The sequence below is a fragment of the Camelina sativa genome, chromosome 15, assembly GCF_000633955.1.
Source record: "Camelina sativa cultivar DH55 chromosome 15, Cs, whole genome shotgun sequence".
Taxonomy (NCBI): Eukaryota; Viridiplantae; Streptophyta; class Magnoliopsida; order Brassicales; family Brassicaceae; genus Camelina; species Camelina sativa.
In genome coordinates, this window is record NC_025699.1 from 29,900,570 (window position 1) to 29,925,906 (window position 25,337).

A 25,337-nucleotide genomic window follows, 5' to 3' on the forward strand; every position below is an offset into this window, starting at 1 on the left:
GAGAGAGGATACAAACAACACTGAAGAAAAGACAAAAAGAAAACGAAAGAAGGGAGAGAGAGAGAAATGGAGAGCGACGAAGCAGCAGCAGTGTCTCCTCAAGCGACGACGCCGAGCGGAGGAACCGTAGCTTCTGGGCCGAAGAAGAGAGGTCGGAAACCTAAAAACAAGGACGATTCTCAGACGCCGTCGTCTCAGCAAGGTGGCAAAATGAAGGAAAGCGGAAAGAAAACGTCGCAGCAGCAGCCGAGCGTCGACGAGAAGTACTCTCAGTGGAAAGGTCTCGTCCCCATTCTCTACGACTGGCTCGCCAACCACAACCTCGTCTGGCCTTCACTCTCTTGCAGGTTCTCTTTTCTCTTCTAGGGTTTCGCTTAAAATCGTCATCTTCCGCTTAAATTTGTGTTCCTGGGTTATCTATGAACATTATGATGTGTGGATTGAGTTGCATTTCTGCTTAATTTGAAGAAGAAAAAAACAAAAATGCTGAGAGATACACATTTTCTCGATTTCTGGGTTTAAGTGAGATTATTTTTTCCAATATTCCAGTTAGGGTTTGGTGTTTAGCGTTTTGGATCTTGTGCTTATTTCCTTTTAAGTTTTCAGATATATTTATGTTGTCCTATTCAATGGTTTTGGTGTGTTACAAATGATTTTGAGAAAATTTGTAGGTTTCAGATGTTTAGCTGTTTACATATCTGATGAAGTCTCTTTAGTTCTTGTGCTAAGAGTCCATTTGGTGAATTGTTGTTTGATTTTTTAACAGATGGGGTCCTCAGCTTGAGCAAGCGACCTACAAGAATCGCCAGCGTCTGTATCTCTCAGAGCAAGTAGGGGTTTTTCACATTCTTTTGTATCTTAGTCGCTATAACATATCAGTTAGTTGCTCACCTTCTCAGAGTATCTGTAATTCTCATCACATCTGTATTTTTTCTTGGTTGTGTCTCAAGACTGATGGCAGTGTGCCTAATACTCTGGTCATAGCGAATTGCGAAGTTGTTAAGCCAAGGGTCGCTGCAGCAGAGCACATATCTCAGGTAATTTATTAGTGGGTTTTTCCTACTAATCTTGTGCCTTTTCCTTTTTATCCTTCCCCAAGGATTTCCTGTCATGACAATTATTCACGATCTTCTGCAAATGTTCAGTTCAATGAAGAAGCACGTTCTCCATTTGTGAAGAAGTACAAGACCATCATTCACCCTGGAGAGGTGCGATAACCGTCTACTCTCGAGATATTACTGTATCGACATTGTTGCTTCTATTTCTATTTGGTGCATTAACTGTATCTGCGTAGCTGTTCAAACCAATGCATGAAGTTACTCAGTTTGGCATTTTGGTGAAAGTAAACCCTGTTTTGATGTGTATTCATCACCAATTTGCAATTGCAGGTTAACAGAATCAGGGAACTCCCGCAGAACAGTAAGATTGTTGCTACTCACACCGACAGTCCTGATGTAAGTTTTGCTTCTTCTATTTTGTTCTGGTCATAGCAACTCGAAATATGTCGGTGTTACCTCAACAAGAATCCTTTGTTTTGGACGTATTCCCAGTTTCAGTTATCTGAATACAATACTTTGCTTCCAGGTGCTCATATGGGATGTTGAAACGCAACCAAACCGTCATGCGGTGCTTGGAGCTGCAAATTCCCGACCGGATTTGGTATGACCACTTTCGTGAACTGTTGTTGCAAATTATTGCTTAAGTGATATCTTCTTAGATAGTGCTAGTTGTTTGCATCATCTGAACCATCTTTATTGCAGATACTAACTGGACACCAAGATAATGCTGAATTTGCTCTTGCAATGTGCCCAACTGAACCCTTTGTGCTCTCTGGAGGTTTTTGTTTCTGTGATTTGTAATGTCCAATCCTGTGGTTTGCCAGTTTCTCATACGAAATTTGTTCTCTTAGGCAAGGACAAATCAGTTGTTTTGTGGAGTATCCAGGACCACATCACAACTGCTGGGACAGCTTCTGGATCTATCGTCAAACAGACTGGTGAAGGTAGTGATAAGAATGAGAGTCCTTCTGTTGGCCCCCGAGGTGTATATCATGGCCATGAAGATACTGTTGAAGATGTGGCATTCAGCCCAACGAGGTAACTTCATAGAACAGACTCCTCCTTTTGATCTCGTATTTTTTTTGATGCAAAACACATTACTTTTCATGCTTTTCTAATGATGCTACTGGCAAAATTTTATGTCGTGAAGTGCACAAGAATTCTGCAGTGTTGGTGATGATTCTTGCCTTATACTATGGGATGCAAGAACTGGCACAAACCCTGTCACCAAGGTACTCTATCTTCTTAATCTTATCAAAAGTTTGAAAATTTATCTTCTTTTATCTTTATTTTTGCTTTGTGTTCACCAGGTTGCAAAGGCGCATGATGCTGATCTTCATTGTGTCGATTGGAATCCTCATGACGACAATCTGATCCTGACAGGGTATGGAGATGATTGATACACACTTAATATATGAAGTAAGAAAACGTTTAGCATATGCATACATATACTAATTAATAGTTGAGTGTTTCAGGTCAGCAGACAACACTGTCCGGTTGTATGACCGTAGGAGCCTTACCTCAAATGGAGTCGGTTCGCCTATTTACAAATTTGAGGGCCACAAAGCTGCTGTTCTTTGTGTTCAGGTTTCAACAAATGCGATATTTTTTCCTTCTACGTATAATGTATATCTATAAACCCACTGACACCATCTTGTTAATCATTTTAGTGGTCTCCTGATAAGTCATCTGTTTTTGGGAGTTCTGCAGAAGATGGTCTTTTGAACATCTGGGATTATGACATGGTGTGTACATATAATTCACTCAGACATGTCTGAAGTTAATCTTTCTTCACTTTCATCACAGAAAGACAATTCAATGTACTCATGTTTGTTTTGTTTTGATTATTTATCAGGTCAGTAAGAAGTCTGGTCGTGCAGCTAAAAGCCCTGCTGGACTCTTCTTCCAGCATGCTGGTCACAGGTTCTTAATGACTTAATCATAATTCCCTTGTTTGCTTTTCTCATTAACTTACTTCTAAGTTCCTTTATTTGTATACTTTCTTAGGGACAAAGTTGTTGATTTCCACTGGAATGCGTCGGACCCTTGGACTATTGTCAGTGTTTCTGATGACTGTGAGACGACTGGTGGAGGTGGAACATTGCAGGTAAACCTTTAAACACTTTCGTGGTACCTCAACAAGTAGATGTGCAATTTTTGTCGATAAAACTGAAAATGTTGTTTATACCTTCTTCCTTTGCCAGATATGGAGGATGAGTGACTTGATTTACAGACCAGAAGAGGAAGTCCTGCAAGAATTGGAGAAGTTCAAGTCGCATGTAATGACTTGTGCCTCCAAGCCTTGAGAGTAAAGAAATAAAGTACCGTTGTCTATCTATCTATGATCTATCTCTATCTATCGTCTATGTTAAACTAATGCGGTTTAGATGTCGGTTTAGTGAGGAATCATGGGTTTTTGAAACTCTGGTTCGTCTTTTGAGATATTGGTAGCTTTTAGGACGTTTCAAAACCATTTAGGGGTACATGGCTTTGGTTCTTGATCATGTTTCCACCAGACTCTTAGGTGCTGGTTTTGTCCAACTGAGATATTAATCGAATCGGACCAACTATTTATGTGTTTTGGTTTAAGTTTTTGATGCTTGGCCTGAACCTAATGATTCCTTCTCTGAAGCCAGACCATAACTTCGAAAGTTTGCGTTGCATCAAGCTTGTGGCAAATATAAAATAGCCGTATTCTCATTTTTAGATAAACATGTAAAATACAGTATTAGCATCGCGAAAATTGTAAACTGGTAAATATTTTTTTTCTCGCAATTCTCGTCACGTTTAGCAGTAGGACTTGGTGATTATCATATGTACAACCCCTAAACAGATTTTATTACAATCTGGTAATAAATTCGTAGACCAAAGTAAACACAATCTGATAATAGCAAACAAATTGCAATCAATCACAAAACACACACACTTTTTGTCATACTATAATTTAATAAGATGAGGGTTTGTGAAATGTTTGTGAAATGTTTGCTTTTACTTTTTATGGGCTTTTACGTTTAATATGGTCCCCCGAGATGAACAGGGCTTTATCAAGAAGTCTCTTGGTGAGCTAGAGACTTTCAAAACCCAATCGCAGGCAGAATCATACATGATATGATAGTACCGTCGTCCGTCAAGATCAGTCAGAGAAGAAGAAGATCAATGCGAAGAACAAAAAGTTAAGTAAGAGAGAATCAATCTATTGCTTGAGGAATAAGGCAAGGAAGGCAAATCAATCACAAGTAGGAGAATTAGGGAGAGGGTTTCATCAAATTAGGGTTTTCTAGACACCTACATTCTCTTTTATTTTTCCGACGATACTTATTAATTTGCTCGAGAAACTCTATATAAGTCGGAGGTTTCGCGAAATCTCTCCATCGGAATCGATGGAATCGTGTCCGTCTGGATCCGAACCTCCGCAGAAAGTGGTCTCCAAACTGCAGAAAGTAGGCTGGCGAGCTACGATGATCTTCAATCTCGGTTTTGCAGGTTATAGAAATTTTTATTACTTTCTTAGTGGGTTTTATTCTATTACGCCCGTAATGTGTTTGATGTAATGCCTAGCTGAGTCATTTATCTTCCTTTTGCTTCATTTAATGTTTCAAGACTCTAGACAAAATTCTTCTAGCAAGCAATATAGTCAGAAATTATGCTACAACTTACACTGGAACCATTGTCCTTGCTTTGCTTTGATTATCCAAGAAAGCTGTTTAATTCCATAATAGCATTACTCCAAGATTGTTTGATTCGCCATACTGTTAATCAGATATATAGAGCATGGACATTTTTCTTGGACCTGCTGCATCTCAGACACTGTTGATGTTTTCAGGGATAGGAAAGGACATTGAATTAAACAAATGTAGTATTTATAAACAACTATCTATGTCTCTGTGTGTGTGTGTGTGTGTGTGTTGGCTAAACAGTTACGTTGAATAGAGGATGCACTCGACTCAACTTCTTGTAAATTTCTCTGATTCATGGACATAATTGCACATCTTGTTTTTTTTTTGTTTTTGCTGTCAGAACTATAAGCTTGGTCTGAATCAGAATTGAGAAAAGCATGCTTGATGTCTTCTGGCATTATTCAATGTTTGCTGATTTTTTTTACCCCTTGTTTCTGCAGCTTACATATTTGCGATAAAACGAGAAAAGGACATTGATGCGGATGAGAAGAAGAAAGGGAAAAAGAGCAGCGAGGCCAGAAACAAAGGTGTGAAAAAGGGTGTTGTTAACGCTGATGATGTCGAGAAGAAAGGTGTAGACGACAGCAGAGTTGCAGAGACTAATAATAACAAGGCTAAGGAAGCAGAAAGTGCATTACCAGAGAAGGAAGAAACCAAGCCGATCCCTGAATTGGATCCGCTGTTTGAGTTCACAGATGCAGCTGATCAGTCGATGTTTCAGACTGTGGCAACTGAGTCTGTAAATGTAGCAAGGAAACCGATTCCAGAAGATGAGCAAAAGGAGCTGTTCAAGTGGATCTTGGAAGAGAAAAGGAAGATAGAACCAAAAGACAGAAAAGAAAAGAAACAAATCGACCAAGAGAAAGCTATTCTGAAACAGTTCATTCGCGCCGATAGGATTCCCAAACTCCTCCCTGATGATTCCGTTGATTCTTCCCTTCGTGATTGGGACAAATTCTTCTCCAAGTAGAAACAGAAACTAAGTGTACTTGATTTTTTTTTGTTAGTACACCAAATTGAACGTTGTCTTTTTAGTTCGACTACTCTGATTGTTACTCTAATCAACGAATAGCATAAAGTCTTTAAAGAACAGTTATAAATGTGACTTCTTGGTGTTGAGAATGATCATTTTATAAACTATGGGGTAATGTTTCTATTTCTTATAAGATTAAGGACCTAAAAATAAATTCAATAAAAGATAAGGTGTTTCTGAGAAAGAGGGTATAAATAGCTTAAACCCTAGAGCAACTAAATTGATCATCTTCGTCCCTCTTCACAGAGTAGTAAATTAGAATCAGAAGGAGGAGAAAATGGTTCGCAGCTTAAACCCTAAGAAGTCAAAGAGGAAGAACAAGGTTCGAACTTTTGAATCTGTACTTGCTTTCTTGCTCAATTCTTCAATCTGCTATTCTCAAATCAAAACCTAATTTGCGTGAATTGGATTTGTTTTTTTTTTTTTGGGTGGAATTAACAGAAGAAGGCAGAGGCGTCTTCTTCCGAGATACCATCGATACCAACTAGGGTTTGGCAACCAGGTGTTGATACGCTCGAAGATGGAGAGGAACTGCAGTGTGACCCTTCTGCTTATAATTCTCTTCATGGGTTCCATGTTGGTTGGCCCTGTCTGAGGTAAATTATCATTTGTAATTCAATCCATGTGTTCTTGTTTAATTCGAAATGGTGAATCTAGAATGGATTTGTATTCATGTAATTTAGCAGAAAGCGTGAGATTTTAAGAGATAACTTTATATGTTCGAAATGTATTAGCATTTAGCAAGTGTAGTATCTTAATGTTTTTGATGCATTTAAGTTAAGAAGTTTAGTGTCTGTGAATGATTACTATGCAAGTTTTGGTGATTTGATGGCTTTCTATTCCCTTTTTCAGTTTCGACATTTTGGCTGATAAGTTGGGTTTGAACCGAACTGAGTTTCCTCACACACTTTATATGGTGGCTGGTACTCAAGTATGTTTTGCAATTTTTTTTATATCTTCGTATGTATTCTTGCTTCTAAAATCTTGTGGTAAGTTGTTAACTCCTGTAAATACATTTCTTTAGGCTGAGAAAGCAGCTCATAACTCCATAGGATTATTTAAAATCACCAACGTATCTGGTAAGAGACGTGATGTTGTTCCCAAGACAGTAGGGAATGGTGAAGATGCTATGGAGGATGACGATGATGAAGATGACAGTGATAGCGATGAGGAAAGCGACGATGAAGCTTCCAAAACTCCAAATATTCAGGTAATTCTTCATTCGTTTTAGATCTTCTGTTAATAATATCTGTCCTCTCTGAACTCAAGAGAGTTCTCCTGGTTGATTTTTTTTTGTCTCTAAATTTCGATATACAGGTTCGCAGGGTTGCTCACCATGGATGCGTTAACCGTATACGTGCAATGCCACAAAATTCTCATATCTGTGTCTCTTGGGCAGATTCTGGTCATGTACAGGTAAGATTATGTCCTTGTTAGCTCAGCATTTGGGCAATATGGATATATTTTTGTGTCTACTTACGTAGATTGGGTGGTTGTTTATATGTGTCTTTGTTATAGTGGATTAGCTTTTGTGTTTTTTTGGCAGGTGTGGGACATGAGCTCTCATCTTAATGCTTTAGCCGAATCAGAAACAGAAGGTAAAGATGGAACTGCACCAGTTCTTAACCAAGCGCCCTTAGTTAACTTTTCCGGCCACAAAGACGAAGGCTATGCTATAGATTGGAGCCCTGCAACCGCTGGAAGACTTCTTTCCGGTATATTTACCTCAGAAATTTCTGCAACACTCAAACAGTTACATATACTTTTCAATATAGTCAACAAATTTATCTATTTTTTGACTGGCTAGGGGACTGCAAGAGTATGATTCACTTGTGGCAGCCAGCTTCTGGTTCCTGGACTGTTGATCCTGTTCCGTTTGCCGGACACACTGCAAGTGTTGAAGATCTACAAGTAAACTACCACTTTGCAGCTAAGTTGTATTTCTGCTGGTACCATTTCCTTTTGGCTGAACATTCTTTTTCTTTGTTCCAGTGGAGTCCAGCCGAAGAAAACGTGTTTGCTTCATGTTCTGTGGATGGGAGTGTTGCAGTCTGGGATATCCGNTTTTTTATATCTTCGTATGTATTCTTGCTTCTAAAATCTTGTGGTAAGTTTTTAACTCCTGTAAATACATTTCTTTAGGCTGAGAAAGCAGCTCATAACTCCATAGGATTATTTAAAATCACCAACGTATCTGGTAAGAGACGTGATGTTGTTCCCAAGACAGTAGGGAATGGTGAAGATGCTATGGAGGATGAGGATGATGAAGATGACAGTGACAGCGATGAGGAAAGCGACGATGAAGCTTCCAAAACTCCAAATATTCAGGTAATTCTTGATTCGTTTTAAATCTTCTGTTAATAATATCTGTCCTCTCTGAACTCAAGAGAGTTCTCCTGGTTGCTTATTTGTCTCTGAAATTTTGATATACAGGTTCGCAGGGTTGCTCACCATGGATGCGTTAACCGTATACGTGCAATGCCACAAAATTCTCATATCTGTGTCTCTTGGGCAGATTCTGGTCATGTACAGGTAAGATTATGTCCTTGTTATTAGCTCAGCATTTGGGCAATATGGATATATTTTTGTGTCTACTTACGTAGATTGGGTGGTTGTTTATATGTGTCTTTGTTATAGTGGATTAGCTTTTGTGTTTTTTGGCAGGTGTGGGACATGAGCTCTCATCTTAATGCTTTAGCCGAATCAGAAACAGAAGGTAAAGATGGAACTGCACCAGTTCTTAACCAAGCGCCCTTAGTTAACTTTTCCGGCCACAAAGACGAAGGCTATGCTATAGATTGGAGCCCTGCAACCGCTGGAAGACTTCTTTCCGGTATATTTACCTCAGAAATTTCTGCAACACTCAAACAGTTACATATACTTTTCAATATAGTCAACAAATTTATCTATTTTTTGACTGGCTAGGGGACTGCAAGAGTATGATTCACTTGTGGCAGCCAGCTTCTGGTTCCTGGACTGTTGATCCTGTTCCGTTTGCCGGACACACTGCAAGTGTTGAAGATCTACAAGTAAACTACCACTTTGCAGCTAAGTTGTATTTCTGCTGGTACCATTTCCTTTTGGCTGAACATTCTTTTTCTTTGTTCCAGTGGAGTCCAGCCGAAGAAAACGTGTTTGCTTCATGTTCTGTGGATGGGAGTGTTGCAGTCTGGGATATCCGACTTGGGAAGTCGCCTGCACTATCTTTCAAGGCACATAACGCAGATGTGAATGTCATCTCATGGAACAGGTTCTTGTGCCTCTATTCTGTATAACTTTATTCTGTTGGATTTGGTATTACCCACAAATGGCTCAATCTTAATTTTTCTTTTTTCATGAAGGCTGGCTAGTTGCATGTTGGCCTCAGGAAGTGATGACGGGACATTCTCCATTCGTGATCTTAGACTGATCAAAGTAGGTTTTTGATGGTAGCTTTATATTTTCCTTGGCAATCTCTTAACAAGATTCTGATACAATAGCATATAAATCTTGAACTAGGGTGGAGATGCTGTGGTAGCACATTTTGAGTACCATAAGCATCCTATTACGTCAATTGAATGGAGCGCTCATGAAGCTTCAACACTTGCAGTCACATCCAGTGATCACCAGCTCACGTAAGCGAGAAAACAGTACACCGATTCTCTTGAGAAAAACCTGCAAAAGCTGTATCAATTGATTTTTGCTATCTGTTGTTGTGTTTGCAGGATATGGGATTTATCCTTGGAGAAGGATGAAGAAGAAGAGGCAGAGTTCAAAGCACAGACCAAGGAGCAAGTGAACACTCCTCAAGACTTGCCTCCTCAGCTTCTCTTCGTTCACCAAGTAACATTTTTACTTTAGCATCATTGCGTCGGGTTTGTTTGATCCATGTGTTTTTTTTTTTTGGTCTGATAACCTTGTTTATCGGGAACCCCAGGGACAAAAGGACTTGAAGGAGCTTCACTGGCACAACCAGATTCCGGGAATGATCATATCAACTGCTGGTGATGGTTTCAACATCTTAATGCCTTACAACATTCAGAACACACTTCCGTCTGAGCTACCTGCCTTAAAGACCCCCCAAGTCTTTGTCTGAATTCTCTTAAAAGTATTACGCATAGTTTTGTATTTGTACTCTCTCAGTTGTTCCATTGAACTTTTTTTGTTTCAAGTAACTATACTCTCTTTCAAAACTTTCAAGGTTTTCATCATCTGTTGGTTGATTTCAGTTGTGACAAAATGTCAATTTTGATTGGAATATAACATTCTCTTGTCCAGGAACATAAGCCAAATAAATAGTTAGAAGAAGCTTGTAGAATTTGAATGTGGTCGCCTTCATCGTAATTTTTAAACCGAAAGATACATATCAAAATTTGGATTGAATGCCGAGCGAATGTAACTAAGGGGTTTTATAAACATTTGACTTGGATGTTTAGCAGTATAGCATTGTTTCTGGGAAAAGGGTCATTTCCGACCTGTACAATCTCAAAAGTATCAATTTATACATGTACAAACTCTCGGCGCCAATTTCTATCTATATTCAAATAAAATTCAAATTTCATACCCAATTATAAAAAAAAGTGCCGATTTCAAAGTCAAAATCAATAAATATTAGTCAAGCGCTGACTCAGATGACACGTATTAGATAAAGTGTCATATATTAAAACGACGTCCCAGGTCCATCAAAGAATGAATAGAAGCTTTAACCATATGATCCAGCAGCTTTATTCAAAATATTAGGGAACTTTATTGTTTATAATCATATCCGTCTGTGAGAATCTATCTCCTCTTCCTCTTCTTCTCTTTCTTGGCATCGTTAATGGCTGCTCCGTGGTGGTTTATTCTCCATCTAGATCCGCTTCTGTTGGTCCAATTGCTAATTGATTACTTCTATCATGGTTTCCCAAAATTTGATTTTTTAACTTTTTGATTCTTTTAAAATTTTGAATTTTGAAGATTCTATGTTCTTCTTTGATCACAATCATCATCAATTCATCATTAGGGTTTTTGTTTTCCAGTAAAAATTAAGGAATGAGTAAGGCAAAATTATGATGCCATTAACGATGTGAAGGAAAAGAAGAAGAGGAAGAGGAGGGAGATTCTCGGGGGTGGATAGGATATAATTATTAATGTTCCCAAGTATACCGAATGAGGCTGTTGGATCATATGGTTAAAGCTTTGATAAACACTTGGATGGACCCGAGTTCGAGTCTGGGTCAGCTTTTAACTAATATTTATTGATTTTGACTCTGAAATCAGCACTTTTTCTATAATTGGGTATGAAATTTGAATTTTATTTGAGTATGGGTAGATATTGGCACCAAGAGTTTGTACATGTATAAATTGACACTTTTGAGATTGTAAATGTCGAAAATGGCCCTTTTCCCATTGTTTCTCCTTGCGCAATTTCCAGCTTGTGGTTTTTGGCATCTTCCACAGGTTATCATCCGATCCACAAACTGTGAAGACCCTCCATTCTTTGACAATCCTGACTGTGGAGGTCTCGTCTCGTCTCTCGTGAGCACTTGATAAAGCAGGTCTTTTTAACTCTGGATTTGGTAATTAATTAGAATGAGATCGAGGGAAGGATCCTTTCTTTGGTTAAGTGTTACCAGTGTTGCGTAGCAAATGTGTTAAAAGCTGGGTTGTGAATTGGGGTTTGATTACCGTGACCATATATATTATGGTAGCTGCATTGTCTTAGCATCCAAGGGATTGTTGCTGCTTCTGATAATATTACACCATAGTCCATAAACATAAATATTTTGTATGAAATTATAATCCACATTAATTTAAAATTTTATCTAATTGTCTTATATTAATGTGTCGTCAATCGTCATCAATGAAACACTTTGAATTGGCATTTCGGCGACATAGTCTCTAACAACAACCCCGCCGTCTGCTTTTGCCGGACCACCGCATCTATTTTCTCCACCAACACCGCTCCTACGATCCTCTCGTAACCTCCTCCACCACCGTTCGCCACGTAATCAACCAGCGCCGCCTGCACTGGTCCCATATACGCCGCCGATTCCCATATACGAATCGGTGATCAGGATTTTGATATCAGGAGCGTCGCGGTTCATCTACAAAGTATGCCCTCTGGTTGCAGTATCAGAGCTCTCTGGATCATCAACAACAATCAGGACAATGTTGTCTTCTCCAGGTTTTTGTATTCCCCCAAAAAAATCTCTCGTTCTTTCGCCCCTAAATCCATACTCTTAAAATTCATCTCAATTCAATTCCCAATTCAGGAGGTTCCCAGTCGTCGAGAAGCAATGGTGCTCCTCCGCTTACAAGTCCGGAAANGAAACGAAAGCACTGACTTAGATCTTCCTAGACTCCCCACCGATCAGCAACTCTCCAATGCTTTCACTCGAAGAAAGAGACAGTACTCTCTCTCTCTCTCTCTCTTATCTCTCTCTCTCTCTCTCTCTCTTGGTAGCTCTCAAAATGTAAAACCATGAATTTTCTTGTAATCACGAATTAGGGAAGGCTCTACTCGTGGATACGGCATACGTGTAGCTCAATCGACTAAAGGATCAGATTCTTGGGTTGATGATCCCATCGCTCGTCATATTATCAGCCTTTGTTTAAGCCAAGAAGATGGTGATGATGATGATGATGATGAATCTAACGAGCAGAACATTCTCTGGCCCATTGCTCTCCACACCAAATCCTTTTACTCCATCCTCGTTTTGCCTTTGGTTGACCCAAGGGAGATGAAGGATTACCTCAACTTATCTAGGAGATCTGACTGTGGTCCAGCCGTTGGTGAAGATTTCAGTTTGTCGTCTCTCTTGCTTAACATTTCCTCCATCACTGGGTACTCTTTATAACTTCATCTCCTCCTCCTCCTACTCTCATGTTTACCACTTATAATGTTTTAAACCTTGTTGGTCTTTTCCTCACTCATGTTGTAGGGCTTTCATGGTGGCTCATGCATTTGGTGACATCATTTCTGGTGATACAGTTGAACCTGAGGTTGTTGTGAGTGCCTCACCGTCAGTTGGGGGGTTGTTTGATTCACTCACTGGAAGCATTGGTATCTCATCCAGGGCAAAACCTGTTGCTGCTCCTCTTGCATCTTCTTCCCCGTCTGGAGCTGCAACATCTGGATCTACAGCCTCGGATGCTCCCAAATCAGGGTCTAGGTTACTCGATAGAGATTTGCTTAGGAATTTTATCGCTAGTGCTATGCCGTTTGGTTAGTGTTATCCCTCTGTTGTTGACGGTTTATTCTGTTCTCTGCTAGATCATTTGTTTCCTGATTGGTTTCTTATAATCACTTCTGCAGGTACCCCATTAGACCTCAGCTTGTCTAATATTTTTGCTATGAAGGCGAATGGCTTTTCCTCTGCTGATCCTCCTCCCCAGGAACTTAAGCAACCAGCATGGAAGCCATACTTGTACAAAGGAAAGCAAAGGCTATTGTTCACAATTCATGAGACCGTGAACGCTGCAATGTACGACCGCGATGAGATTCCTGATAATGTATCTGTTGCCGGACAGATAAACTGTCGGGCAGAGCTAGAAGGGCTGCCTGACGTATCGTTTCCTCTAGCAGGGCTGAGTACAGCCCACATCGAAGCTATATCTTTCCATCCATGTGCCCAAGTGCCAGCACATGGGATTGACAAGCAGAACATTGTTTTCCAGCCTCCCTTGGGTAACTTTGTTCTCATGCGATACCAGGCAGGTTGTGGACTCGGACCACCAGTGAAAGGGTTCTATCAGCTATCAATGGTCTCAGAAGACGAGGGTGCATTCCTCTTCAAGGTCCGCCTCATGGATGGTTACAAGTCTCCTCTGTCAATGGAATTTTGCACTATCACTATGCCCTTTCCACGGAGACGGATAGTGGCATTTGATGGGACTCCGTCAGCTGGGACTGTTTTAACCACAGAGCACTCTGTTGAGTGGAGGATTCTGGGCAGCGGACGTAGTCTTTCTGGAAAAAGCCTTGAAGCAACTTTCCCTGGGACAATCAAATTTAGCCCACTGCAGAGCAAGAGGAGAGGGGATGGGGATGAAGAAGAGAGCGAGTGCGAGGGTGCAGAGAATGTGGTGAACGTGGAGGACTTCTTGGTGGAGAAAATGAACAAGGATCTACCAGCAGTCGAGTTGGAGGAACCGTTCTGCTGGCAAGCATATGACTATGCCAAGGTATGTGTGTCTTTTGCTTCTTTTTGAATTGGTTGTTGTTCAAAATATATCTTCTGGTTTACAGGTCTCATTCAAGATAGCCGGGGCATCTGTATCACGAATGTCAATCGACACAAAATCAGTAAGCTTTTGCAAGTTGGAATGAATTAGTTGACAGTGTCACAGCAGGATTATCTGACTTTATTATCGCCTCGCTTTGTTTTTGCCAGGTCAATATCTACCCAACCACAAAGTCGCCGGTTGAGTATTCTGCTCAGGTAAGACACTGCCAATATATAGTATTGAAATCTGAAAGTCCCCATGAAATGGTTGATAAATAGACTTGTACATAATATGTGTGCGTTAACAGGTGACATCAGGGGATTATATATTGTGGAACACATTAGGGAAGGCTCCATCTGCAGCCGTCTTGTAAAACCGCCAAGTCTCTTGTTCTTCACTGGTGTTTTATTTTCTCATCCCAGAGGAAGTGCGATTTGTTTGTCTGTTTCTCGAGTGTGAAATTTTTAAATGTATGAGAATTTTTTTTATTTTTTGCCGCGGAAGTGGATATTGTTGTTTCTTAAAGATAAAAGAAGATTGAATGTTTTTACTTTAGCATCATTGCCTCGGGTTTGTTTGAACCATGTTTTTTTTGTTTTTTCTGACAACCTTGTTTATCGAGAACCCCAGGGACAAAAGGACTTGAAGGAACTTCACTGGCACAACCAGATTCCGGGGATGATCATATCAACTGCTGGTGATGGTTTCAACATCTTAATGCCTTACAACATTCAGAACACCCTTCCGTCTGAGCTACCTGCCTGAAAGACCCCAGTCTCTGTCTGAAATCTATTACGCATAGTTTTGTATGTACTCTCAATTATTCCATTGAACTTTTTGTTTCAAGAACTATACTCTCTTTCAAAAGTTTCAATGTTTTCATCATGGGTTGATTGATTTAAGTTGTGACAAAATGTCACATTTTGAATAACATTCTCTTCTCCAGGAACATAAGCATAGTTAGAAGCTGTAGAATTTGAATGTTGTCGCCTACATCGTAATTCGGACTGAATGCAGCGATTGTAACTAAGGGTTTATAAACATCATAACTGTTGAAACTATTTGACTTCGATGTTTTAGTATAACAATGATTCTCCTTGTGCAATTTCCAGCCTGTGGTTTGGTATGACCTTGGCATCTTCCACAGGTCATCATCCGATCCACGAACTGCGAAGACCCTCCATTCTTTGTCAATCCTGACTGTGGAGGTCTCGTCTTTCGTGAGCAATTCATAAAGCAGTTTAAGACTGGTAAATTTTATGTTGCTTTAACTCTGGATTTGGTAATTAGAATGAGAGATAAGAGTCTTTTCTTAGTTCAGTGTTGTCAGTGTTGCGTTTGATTACAGTGATGTTGGGTTTGATTACAGTGACCACTAGGTTCACTACGGTAGAAGCATCCAATCACCCAAGGGATTGTTGCTGGTTCTGATAATAAATGATCTCTACCTCTGCTTGTATAATAATCATAAGACAGAAATTATTGCAATCAAACAAGACTTTATGGACAAAAAAATGTTGTATTCTGCTCATACAATGGAAGAGTACTAGAACAAAAAGGAAAAAGCAAACGGCAAGAATGTAACATCATGATGATGATGAGCAATCTCCCAAAGACAAACTGACTAGTTGTTGTTCAAGAATCACTGTCTTGATAAACTCCACAACTGTTGCAACCAATGGCTTCTGATGTTTGATGTAACCATGATTAGCTCCTTGCACAATCTCCAGCTTATGGTTCGGTATAACCTTTGCAAACTCCTTGGCATCTTCAACAGGCACAATTTTGTCATCCGAACCATGAACCGTCAAGACTTTGCAATCTTTGTCAATCTTCAGACAAGCTTCATGCATATCAGTGTTCAACCTATCCATTAAAGACTCTTGCGTAACACGAAAACAAGAATTGTTCTCTACAGCATCGATGAATCCTTCTTCCTTAATCCTTTCAAGATAGTTATCTCCGAGTCGTACACCCTTTCTTGAGATCAAAACGTCCCGAGATATTAACCACACTACGGATGTTGTCACGATACTTTGAAGCATAGAGAAGAACCACATCACCTCCTTTACTATGCCCGAGGATCACGGAAACCACACGGTTCATCTTGTTAGACAAGTGTTGGATGACGTAATGAAGATCATCATCAGCTTCGCTGTTGAAGTTACCATAGTGGAACTCGCCTTCGCTGTCTCCGTTACCAGAGAAATCGAAACGAAAAGAGCTGATCTTTTCTTTCTCTAAAGCAACAGCCGTCTTCTTGAGAATGGTGTTGTTCTTGTTCGAACTGAATCCATGGCACAAGACCACAACTTCTTTTGATCCGGTTTCGTGAAGCAAACCCACGAGCGTCTCGTTGCGGCTGTTGGGGATCTCGATCCTCGTAACACAATTTTTCTTCATCCTCTCCGTAATCGTAATCGTAATCGTAATCGTAATCGTAATCGTGAGAAGAAGATTTACCAAAGGCTTAAAACCCTGAGAGAGAGAGAGAGTTGAAAAAGGAAATCAAAGTCTCTGGAAAAAAAAAAAAGGAATAGTTCTATGGGCGAATTTGCACCATGACCAAAACAAAAAAAACCAATAAAGAATATAGCCTATTAACTATAAAAATTAAGTGAGTAACCATTGGCTAGTGGAAAAAGACAAGGGAAGGGTAAATGTGAGTGACAGGTGCGGCCAAAGAAGTGTTGGGGGTACAAAATGATTTATTTATTACTTTATTTATTTGAATAAATAACACATACCCTTTAAAATTTTAATGTCATATATCTTTTTACCAAAAATAGTTAAAATTTTGAAATTTGTCATTAAAAGTTAGATTTTTTTTTCTGCATTCAACATAACTGAAATTTTTTAAATCGAATATTGAAAATTTGAAATGATGAATAGGAATTATAACAGGAACAAATTATATTAGGACTATATATAATATATATATATATGATATGCAAGATTTAAACTCAAATATATATGTAAAATCAGTATAAATAAAATTTAGATGTTAAATAATGTATTTTAAATTAAATGTTAAACAAAAAATACAATAAATGAAATGATGAAATAGTATAGAAAAAATAAAATAGTATGAAACATAGATCATTTTAAACGTTATACTCTAAGAAAACAACAAAGGCAACCCAATCAATCGTTTCAAACGCTAATCGTAAGAAATAAAACATAAACAATTCAAAATACCAAATTAAATGCATAAACGCTATACCCTAAGGGATACAACATAGGCAACCCAAATAACCAAAAAATATAAAACATAGACAACTCAAATGCTCAGATAAATGCACAACAAAAAAACGCTATACCCTAAGGGATACAACATAGGCAACCCAAATAACCAAAAAATATAAAACATAGACAACTCAAATGCTCAGATAAATGCACAACAAAAAAACGCTATACCCTAAGGGATACAACATAGGCAACCCAAATAACCAAAAAATATAAAACATAGACAACTCAAATGCTCAGATAAATGCACAACAAAAAAACGCTATACCCTAAGGGATACAATATAGAGAACCCAAGCAACCGTATTAAACGCTAACCGTAAGAGATAAAACATATCACAACTCAAATGACCAAAATAAACGAACAAAATATAGTATATTATATCCTAAGGGATACAACATAGGCAATCCAAATAATTGTCTTAATTTCCAACGTAAGAGATAAAACATAGACAACTCAAACAGCCAAATCCCTAGTTACCGCATAACAATCCACATCAACCAAGTTAAACACTGGTAATTCTATAATTATAATTGAATTTCTGTAATTTGAAATTTGAGAAATATATTTTTTTAAAATAGAATAGAGTGTTATTGTGTTCTATATATTATGAATATTTTTGTTATTTATTAATTTATGAACTAAATTTTATCGTCTTTATGTCTATAAATAACTGTACAATAAAAATAAAAATCTATGGTTTTAACTAAGTTTGTAAAATCAAAATAGTTTGTTCAATAAAAAGTTATTGCAAAATATGAAAGAGTAGATATAAAAAAAGAATTGAGAGAGAGATGACAAAATATATATATACATACATAGCCATATATATCTACATACACAGTTTGCCAACAGTATGGACGAGTGACAATAGTTAACTTGGTATGAGGTTAGAATTGTCATTAATATATATATTATAGAGTATATGATCTTTTCATGGTTAGAAAAGTTAGATATTGAATTATAGTTTTTTTCTTTGTTATTCCTGCCAATTTCCCTAGTTCTATTTTTCAATAGAGATTTCCCTAATTTTGTAACTATTTTTTTCTTTTCTTTTTTTTGGTATTTTTCTCAAATGGCTAAATTAAAAAAGTATATTGGGAGAAATGAATTAATTATTTAAATTTCAATTTAATTATTAGTATTATTTAAATCTCAGATAACTTGTCGGTCTAAACAAAGAAACCCTAGAAATCAGTCTTGTTGGATTCTCTCGTTGTGATTACTTTCGATTTTGGCAATGGAGAAACCAATGGAGAAAGAAGAGCTGAAGAAATTGAATCACCTATCTCTCGTATCCAATGTCTGCAACGAGTTAGAAACGCATCTAGGAGGATCCGCGGAGAAAGTTTTGGCAGAGTTCATCATCGATCTCGGTCGTCACTCCCAAGACTGTAGATGAATTCGATAAGAAGCTTAAGGTTGAAGGCGTCGAGATGCCTGATTACTTCGTCCGGTCGTTGTTAACTGTAATCCACGCGATTTATCCGAAGAGAGAGGAAGCTGAGGAGAATAATGATGTTGCACCTTGTTCACGTAGGCCATTAATGAAGAAGATGAGCTCTCCTGAGAGGTGGGAAGTGAAACAGTTGATTGCCTCTGGTGTCTTGAGAGGAGTTGATGAGGAGGATGGAGATGGGATGCTTTATCATCAAGAGGAGGAAGGTGCTGAAGAAGAAGTTGAGATTGAGATTGAGATTGAGATGAATGAAGACGAACCTGCTTTCTTACAAGGGCTAACTAGGTACTCTGTTGACATGTCTCCGGTTAAGATCATCAAAGATCCAGAGGGTTCCTTGAGTCGTGCAGCTGCACTTCAGTCAGCACTCACCAAGGAGAGGAGAGAGATGAGGGAACAACAGCAAAGAACAATGCTTGACTCAATCCCAAAGGATCTGAATCGTCCATGGGAAGACCCTATCCCTGAGACTGGTGAAAGGCATCTTTCTCAAGAGCTTAGAGGTTGTTGGGTTATCAGCTTATGACATGCCTGAGTGGAAGAAGGATGCTTTTGGAAAAACTCCTACGTTTGGACAGAGATCTAAGCTTTCTATTCAGGAACAAAGGGAGAGCCTTCCGATATACAAGTTGAAAAAAGAGCTTATACAGGCTGTGCATGATAATCAAGTTTTGGTGGTCATTGGTGAGACTGGTTCTGGAAAGACAACACAGGTAACTCAGTACCTTGCCGAGTCAGGTTACACAACAAAGGGAAAGATCGGGTGTACTCAGCCTCGTAGGGTTGCTGCAATGTCTGTTGCCAAGAGAGTGGCTGAGGAGTTTGGTTGTCGCTTAGGAGAGGAGGTAGGGTATGCGATTCGGTTTGAGGATTGTACTGGACCAGATACAGTGATCAAGTACATGACTGATGGTATGCTTCTTAGGGAGATTCTGATTGACGAAAACCTCTCTCAATACTCTGTAATCATGCTTGATGAAGCTCACGAGCGGACAATCCACACTGATGTGCTTTTTGGTCTTCTAAAGAAGCTGATGAAACGTCGACTTGATCTTCGTCTGATTGTCACGTCTGCCACATTGGATGCAGAGAAGTTCTCAGAGTATTTCTTCAACTGCAACATCTTTACCATTCCTGGAAGAACCTTTCTTGTTGAGATACTGTATACCAAACAGCCAGAAACAGATTACTTGGATGCAGCTCTGATCACAGTCCTTCAGATTCACTTGACTGAACCTGAGGGTGACATTCTCGTCTTCTTGACTGGACAGGAAGAAATCGATTCTGCATGCCAATCTCTATACGAGAGAATGAAAGGTCTAGGTAAAAACGTTCCTGAACTCATCATACTTCCAGTTTACAGTGCCCTTCCTAGTGAAATGCAATCTAGAATATTTGATCCTTCACCTCCTGGTAAAAGGAAAGTGGTCGTAGCTACAAATATCGCAGAAGCTTCTTTAACAATAGATGGTATATACTACGTTGTTGATCCTGGTTTTGCAAAGCAGAACGTGTACATCCCAGAGAAAGGGCTAGAGTCGCTAGTCATTACTCCAATCTCACAAGCATCGGCAAAGCAAAGAGCTGGACGTGCTGGTCGTACTGGCCCCGGGAAATGTTACCGTCTCTACACGGAGAGCGCATATCGTAATGAGATGCTTCCTACATCAATCCCTGAAATACAAAGAATTAATCTTGGAATGACAAGCTTGACCATGAAAGCCATGGGTATTAATGACCTGATATCGTTTGACTTCATGGATGCACCTCAACGAGAAGCATTGGTCTCTGCAATGAAACAGTTGTACAGCCTTGGAGCTTTGGATGAAGAAGGTTTGTTGACGAAGCTTGGTCGAAGAATGGCAGAGTTTCCTCTTGAACCGCCGCTTTCTAAAATGTTGCTAGCAAGTGTGGATCTCGGGTGCAGCGATGAGGTTTTAACCATGATTGCTATGGTCCAGACGGGCAACATATTTTATAGACCGAGGGAGAAGCAAGCTCAGGCTGACCAAAAACGGGCAAAGTTTTTCCAGCCCGAGGGTGATCACCTGACGTTACTGGCTGTATATGAGGCGTGGAAGGCAAGAAACTTGTCAGGTCCATGGTGTTTTGAAAATTTCATATAGTCAAGATCGTTACGACGTGCTCAAGATGTGAGGAAACAACTTGTCAGCATTATGGACAAGTATAAACTAGATGTGGTGAGTGCGGGGAAGAGTTTCACCAAGATAAGGAAAGCAATCACGGCAGGGTTCTTCTTCCATGTAGCAAGGAAAGATCCACAGGAAGGTTACAGGACACTAGTGGAGAACCAACTCGTGTATATACACCCGAGCAGCGCGCTCTTCCAGAGACAACCACACTGGGTTATATATCATGATCTTGTCATGACGACCAAAGAGTACATGAGGGAAGTAACTGTGATTGACCCAAGTGGCTTGTTGAGTTAGCTCCAAGGTTCTTCAAAGTCTCTGACCCTACGAAAATGAGCAAGCGCAAGCGTCAAGAACGCATTGAGCCTTTGTATGACCGTTACCACGAGCCTAACTCATGGCGTCTCAGCAAAAGACGTGCTTGAGAGACTTTTTCCTTTTTTTGGGTAAACCTATTCTTCTTCCTTACGTTTTATTTTGTTATCTTCAAATGTACACTGTTTATGTATGTATTGAAAGCTAAAAAAAAGGCTAACAGAAGTGATGGATGAGCCACATAGATTATATAGCTGCATCATCGTTTTTTGTTGACATATATGAAAATTTGTCTTTCCTTCTGCTAGTCCAAACAAAAAAAAATTATCAATTACTTAAATTTCCATTTAATTAATTATTATTATTTTTAAAATCTCATGGATACATAACTTATTAATTACTTAAATTACCATTCAAATATTATTATTTTTCAATTTGGTATTGTATTCTTCTCTGTTGCTTTCGTTCTTGTGTTAGCTCTTGTGTTCATTGATGTAAAAAAAAAAAGGAAATTTACAAGCCGGTAGAAGAAGTTCTTATTACTTTTCTAACATTCCTTTTGCTAAATAAAATCGACCAGACGATATCATCAATAAAAACAATAATGAAATTAAGCAATATTGTTCGCAGGGCTAGCTCGTGAAGGTACTTTATAGATATAATCTATGAGCCAACCGGCTTCCCGTTTAGTTTAGGGAAAGGATCTTGCTTGCTTAGAACTACCACTTTGCTCTTGTGCGCTAAATAGCCTTTCACAAGGTTCTTGTATATCAATATCGTCATTATACATTCCACCTGCAACAAAAACCAATATTTTTGAGTTTATAGAATTCATTTCTAGTAATCAAAAGCAATGAATGGGATGGGAACGTAGAAGATACCTCGTCAAGATCCATGTCCATTTCTAGCCATCTTAGTGCTTTGGCAATCACTTCAAGCTTCAGCTGGTGCGCTCTCGCTGGATCACTCTGCTTCTGGTTGATATAACTGCAAACCCAAAAAATTGATAATAAGAGTTATGAAACTAAAGTAACCCGAGAATCTTGGGTGGATTGATAAGCTTGTGTTACATTGCTTACATTTTCTTCATGAGTCTCTGGTAGACTTGGAGCTCTAGCTTTTCCAAGACAAGATACACACCCGACCTCAAGAACCTGTACAAAGAGTTTATTAGATAGAGAGACTTGAGTCATTAAACAAACGAAAGCATCTCAATACTCGAACCAATTCCAAATCCCAACCCCTAAACAAATCCATAATATCCCAAACCTTGTGCCCCAAATTTCTTTTAACCTGCTAGCTCTCTACCTAACCAATTGTTACTGAGCTATCAACACAGCTACAATCCACTACAAGCAGCCTACGCTAATTGCACCTTAAATGACCACAATGACTTATCATTTGAATTTAGATGAGAAAACCAAGATGTCGAAAGAAATACATACCGGTCTTCATGTTCTTGAAGAGCATGCCGTAGAAGCCTGAGATCACCCTTCCTCAGAGCTTGCACAATCTTTGTGTACTGGACATGTAGAGAAGTTGATTTAAGAGAGATATAATATCACCAGCAGATGAGAAATAAGTTTTGACGTAGAATTGAAAAGAACAAAAGTAAAGTTGTTACCTCATGAAGATTATAATTTTGCAAGAGCTCATCTTTCGGTATAACTCCTATTGAAAGTTTCACGGGTATCAAATACTTCAATATCATCCTGATACACAAAAGCCACATAAGCTGATTAAGCAACGCAATGCAAGAGTAAGGTAATCACAGAGTAAAACCACAATCAAACCTTATATTCCGTTCTCTTTTGGGGTTGCAATATTGCAAGGCATATGATAGCTTTGTGTCCGCCTGCAAGATCCAAAGAAAAGATTAAATATTACCATCAATATTTCGATTGACACAACAAAAAGAACTGTTAAAGAATGAGAAAATCTCTTAGTGACTTACAGCAGGAAAATTTTCGTTGAAGACTTCTAATCGTCCGGTATAATACATGTATGTGACCTGGTGTTTGTGAAGAAGAAACCGAAGATAATTAGTAATCAAATGAGAGGCCAAAAACTAAAACTGTTTACAAAGAATTGCATTATACCTTGTCTCTTCTTGGAAACTCCTCAAAGTCAAATATCCGAGCAGTTTCAATACTTCTTATTACACTTCGGCAAAGATTGACGGTTCCAAGCTGCAATACAAAATTAGGGACACATGTTTAGTTGGATGTAAAATCATTTCAGATCAGAAATATCAAACTGTAGCCAGAAAGCACATCACCTTAAAGTAGGTCTTGAACAATTGACACGTCACATATAGTGCTCCAACTCGTTTTGGACCTTTCCCCTACAGTTTAAAACCACATAAGGAGCCAAAAAAAAAAGAAACTGACACAAACATAAACTAATATTCCTGAAGATATATAGATAGATTGAAGGGACAACTTACAGCAAGAACTCCAAAAACTTTCATGAGAAGAGATCCAGCTGCTTTTAATTTCTCGGGAGATTTTCCATTAGAAGTTAACTCTTTATCAGCCTGTATATCAATTTGGAAAAAATCATGCTTTCAGAACTGAGTCCTTGATGCAATGAAACTAAACAAGATTAAAATTTTCAAAAAGGGACATATGAATGAGATATTACCTTTTCCGCAAGAACCCGAATTTCATAACAAACTACATACAGAGCTTCCAATGCCCAAGCAGATTCCCAATTACGAAACTCCTGAACAAATGCACTGCACATACAGAATCCAACAAATATCAGACATTGGGAACACACAAATAAAGAGCTTACCTATCATACAACAGGTAAAACCCTGAAATCAAATTAGAACATTAATAGAGGAGCAGAGGGGAACAGAAATACTTACTTGGCAAACTTCTCGAAAGCAAGGTATGCTTCGACTAGATTTCCAACTCGGTAACTTTGTAGAGAACGAAACAGATGAGCCAGAATCTCGCCGTATTCAGAGAATTTATCAGACTGTCTAATCAAACTGCTAGCATCCTGTATCAGTCAAAGAAAGGAAAATTCAAAGGATTTAGCCCTTTCACAGCTCTCTACATATAAAATCCAGAAAGTTTCAAACCCTAAATCTAAAAAACCATACTCATAAACTCAACCATAGACACAGAGTGTTTCAATACAACAACTCAATTAGAGAGACACTTTCACGCCCTAAATTCAAAATTTTTATACTCATTGATGAAGTAGGAGGACCCAATTGGAAAAATCATACTCTAAAGATCCTAAATTGATATTGAACCTAAAAGGTACAAACTTTGCTAGCAAAAAGATCATGCCTTTATCCTAGGAATATGCTCCTACTGTATTGGGCCCTAAATTCAAATATACGAGTACCCAATTGAAACATATTGTAAGGCATCATAGATTGAAATCGAAACAAAAAGCCACAAACTTTACCACACAATCGCAAAAACATTATCCTCGTATGTTCAAAGCTACTAATCTACATCATGGGTCTAGATTAAAACAGGAGAAATCATGAGAAATTTTAATGTACCTGGAAGACGTTGAGCGCATCGGCGAGTGAGAGAAGAGGTGGAGAATTGGAAGAGAAAGAGAGGAGACGGCAAAGTGTAGAAGAGTCTTGGTACGAAACGGCGTCGCAGAAACGGTTTGAGTATTCAGTAATCCGCCTGTGTGCTTCACCCATACTAACGTACGCCATTGTCACCTTCTTCTTCTTCTTCTTCGTCTAAACTTATGCTTTCAGAGAGAAAACGAAATCGAAGTCTTCGACTCTTGTGGTTTAATAGAGGTAAGAAAAAAGGAAATAATGGAGATGTCTAGAAGAACAAAAAGTAAACGACGACGTTATATAAATACACTAATTGTAAATCGTGAAAACTCTTGGACCGTCCGATTGAAGTAATCTGACGGATCAACGGAAAGTATCTAGATAATGTTTTCTGTTATTGGGCTTATTATTTGACTAGTTGGGCCACTTATGGTCCATATTAAAAAAAATAAATAATTGGTCATAATTTAATTGTGTGCAAACTTTTTATTCTATAGGGTTTTTTTTCCAAACTAAGAAATAGTTAAAAAAAAAAAAGTTAGAGAGAAATGTATCCCACCTGCATTATCTCTGAGCTTGTCACATCAGAAATGAAAATGCAAAGTGGCTCAACAATACTCTTCGATGTTGATTTTGTTACTCAAGTTGTGATGTCTTTTACCGTA

At 38.7% G+C, this 25,337-nt stretch overlaps 5 protein-coding genes and 2 pseudogenes across 5 annotated transcripts; 5 read left to right on the plus strand and 2 right to left on the minus strand.

Moving 5' to 3' along the window:
• Positions 7-3,651, plus strand: LOC104747886 (WD-40 repeat-containing protein MSI4). Its single transcript, XM_010469598.2, has 15 exons — positions 7-347; positions 767-830; positions 951-1,037; positions 1,146-1,208; positions 1,389-1,454; positions 1,585-1,659; positions 1,761-1,836; positions 1,910-2,096; positions 2,209-2,290; positions 2,369-2,442; positions 2,534-2,645; positions 2,729-2,803; positions 2,914-2,981; positions 3,066-3,165; positions 3,263-3,651. Exons 1-15 carry the CDS (start codon positions 67-69, stop codon positions 3,362-3,364), a joined length of 1,512 nt encoding a protein of 503 aa, XP_010467900.1. The 5' UTR covers positions 7-66; the 3' UTR covers positions 3,365-3,651.
• Positions 4,139-5,775, plus strand: LOC104747888. Its single transcript, XM_010469601.2, has 2 exons — positions 4,139-4,541; positions 5,176-5,775. Exons 1-2 carry the CDS (start codon positions 4,439-4,441, stop codon positions 5,703-5,705), a joined length of 633 nt encoding a protein of 210 aa, XP_010467903.1. The 5' UTR covers positions 4,139-4,438; the 3' UTR covers positions 5,706-5,775.
• LOC104747889 (glutamate-rich WD repeat-containing protein 1-like) lies at positions 5,997-10,007 on the plus strand. The gene is made up of 12 exons (XM_010469602.2): positions 5,997-6,090; positions 6,210-6,364; positions 6,621-6,699; positions 7,911-8,096; positions 8,202-8,300; positions 8,433-8,601; positions 8,694-8,797; positions 8,879-9,018; positions 9,110-9,182; positions 9,267-9,382; positions 9,473-9,590; positions 9,685-10,007. Exons 1-12 carry the CDS (start codon positions 6,046-6,048, stop codon positions 9,841-9,843), a joined length of 1,443 nt encoding a protein of 480 aa, XP_010467904.1. The 5' UTR covers positions 5,997-6,045; the 3' UTR covers positions 9,844-10,007.
• LOC104747890 (AP-5 complex subunit mu-like) lies at positions 11,195-14,510 on the plus strand. The gene is given in 9 exon segments (XM_010469604.2): positions 11,195-11,913; positions 12,002-12,050; positions 12,053-12,138; positions 12,238-12,573; positions 12,671-12,954; positions 13,045-13,913; positions 13,978-14,034; positions 14,123-14,170; positions 14,263-14,510. Coding segments are annotated over 9 exon segments (1,866 nt in total). The 5' UTR covers positions 11,195-11,842; the 3' UTR covers positions 14,329-14,510.
• On the minus strand, positions 15,256-16,506 carry LOC104747891 (annotated as a pseudogene).
• On the plus strand, positions 18,722-21,238 carry LOC104747892 (annotated as a pseudogene).
• Positions 21,641-24,948, minus strand: LOC104747893 (enhanced ethylene response protein 5). Its single transcript, XM_010469605.2, has 13 exons — positions 24,655-24,948; positions 24,001-24,137; positions 23,772-23,865; positions 23,575-23,664; positions 23,407-23,472; positions 23,228-23,317; positions 23,083-23,139; positions 22,922-22,983; positions 22,753-22,840; positions 22,574-22,650; positions 22,208-22,282; positions 22,010-22,115; positions 21,641-21,923 (listed from the first exon to the last, which is right to left on the minus strand). The coding sequence occupies exons 1-13, from the start codon at positions 24,820-24,822 to the stop codon at positions 21,792-21,794; spliced, it is 1,242 nt and encodes a 413-aa protein (XP_010467907.1). The 5' UTR covers positions 24,823-24,948; the 3' UTR covers positions 21,641-21,791.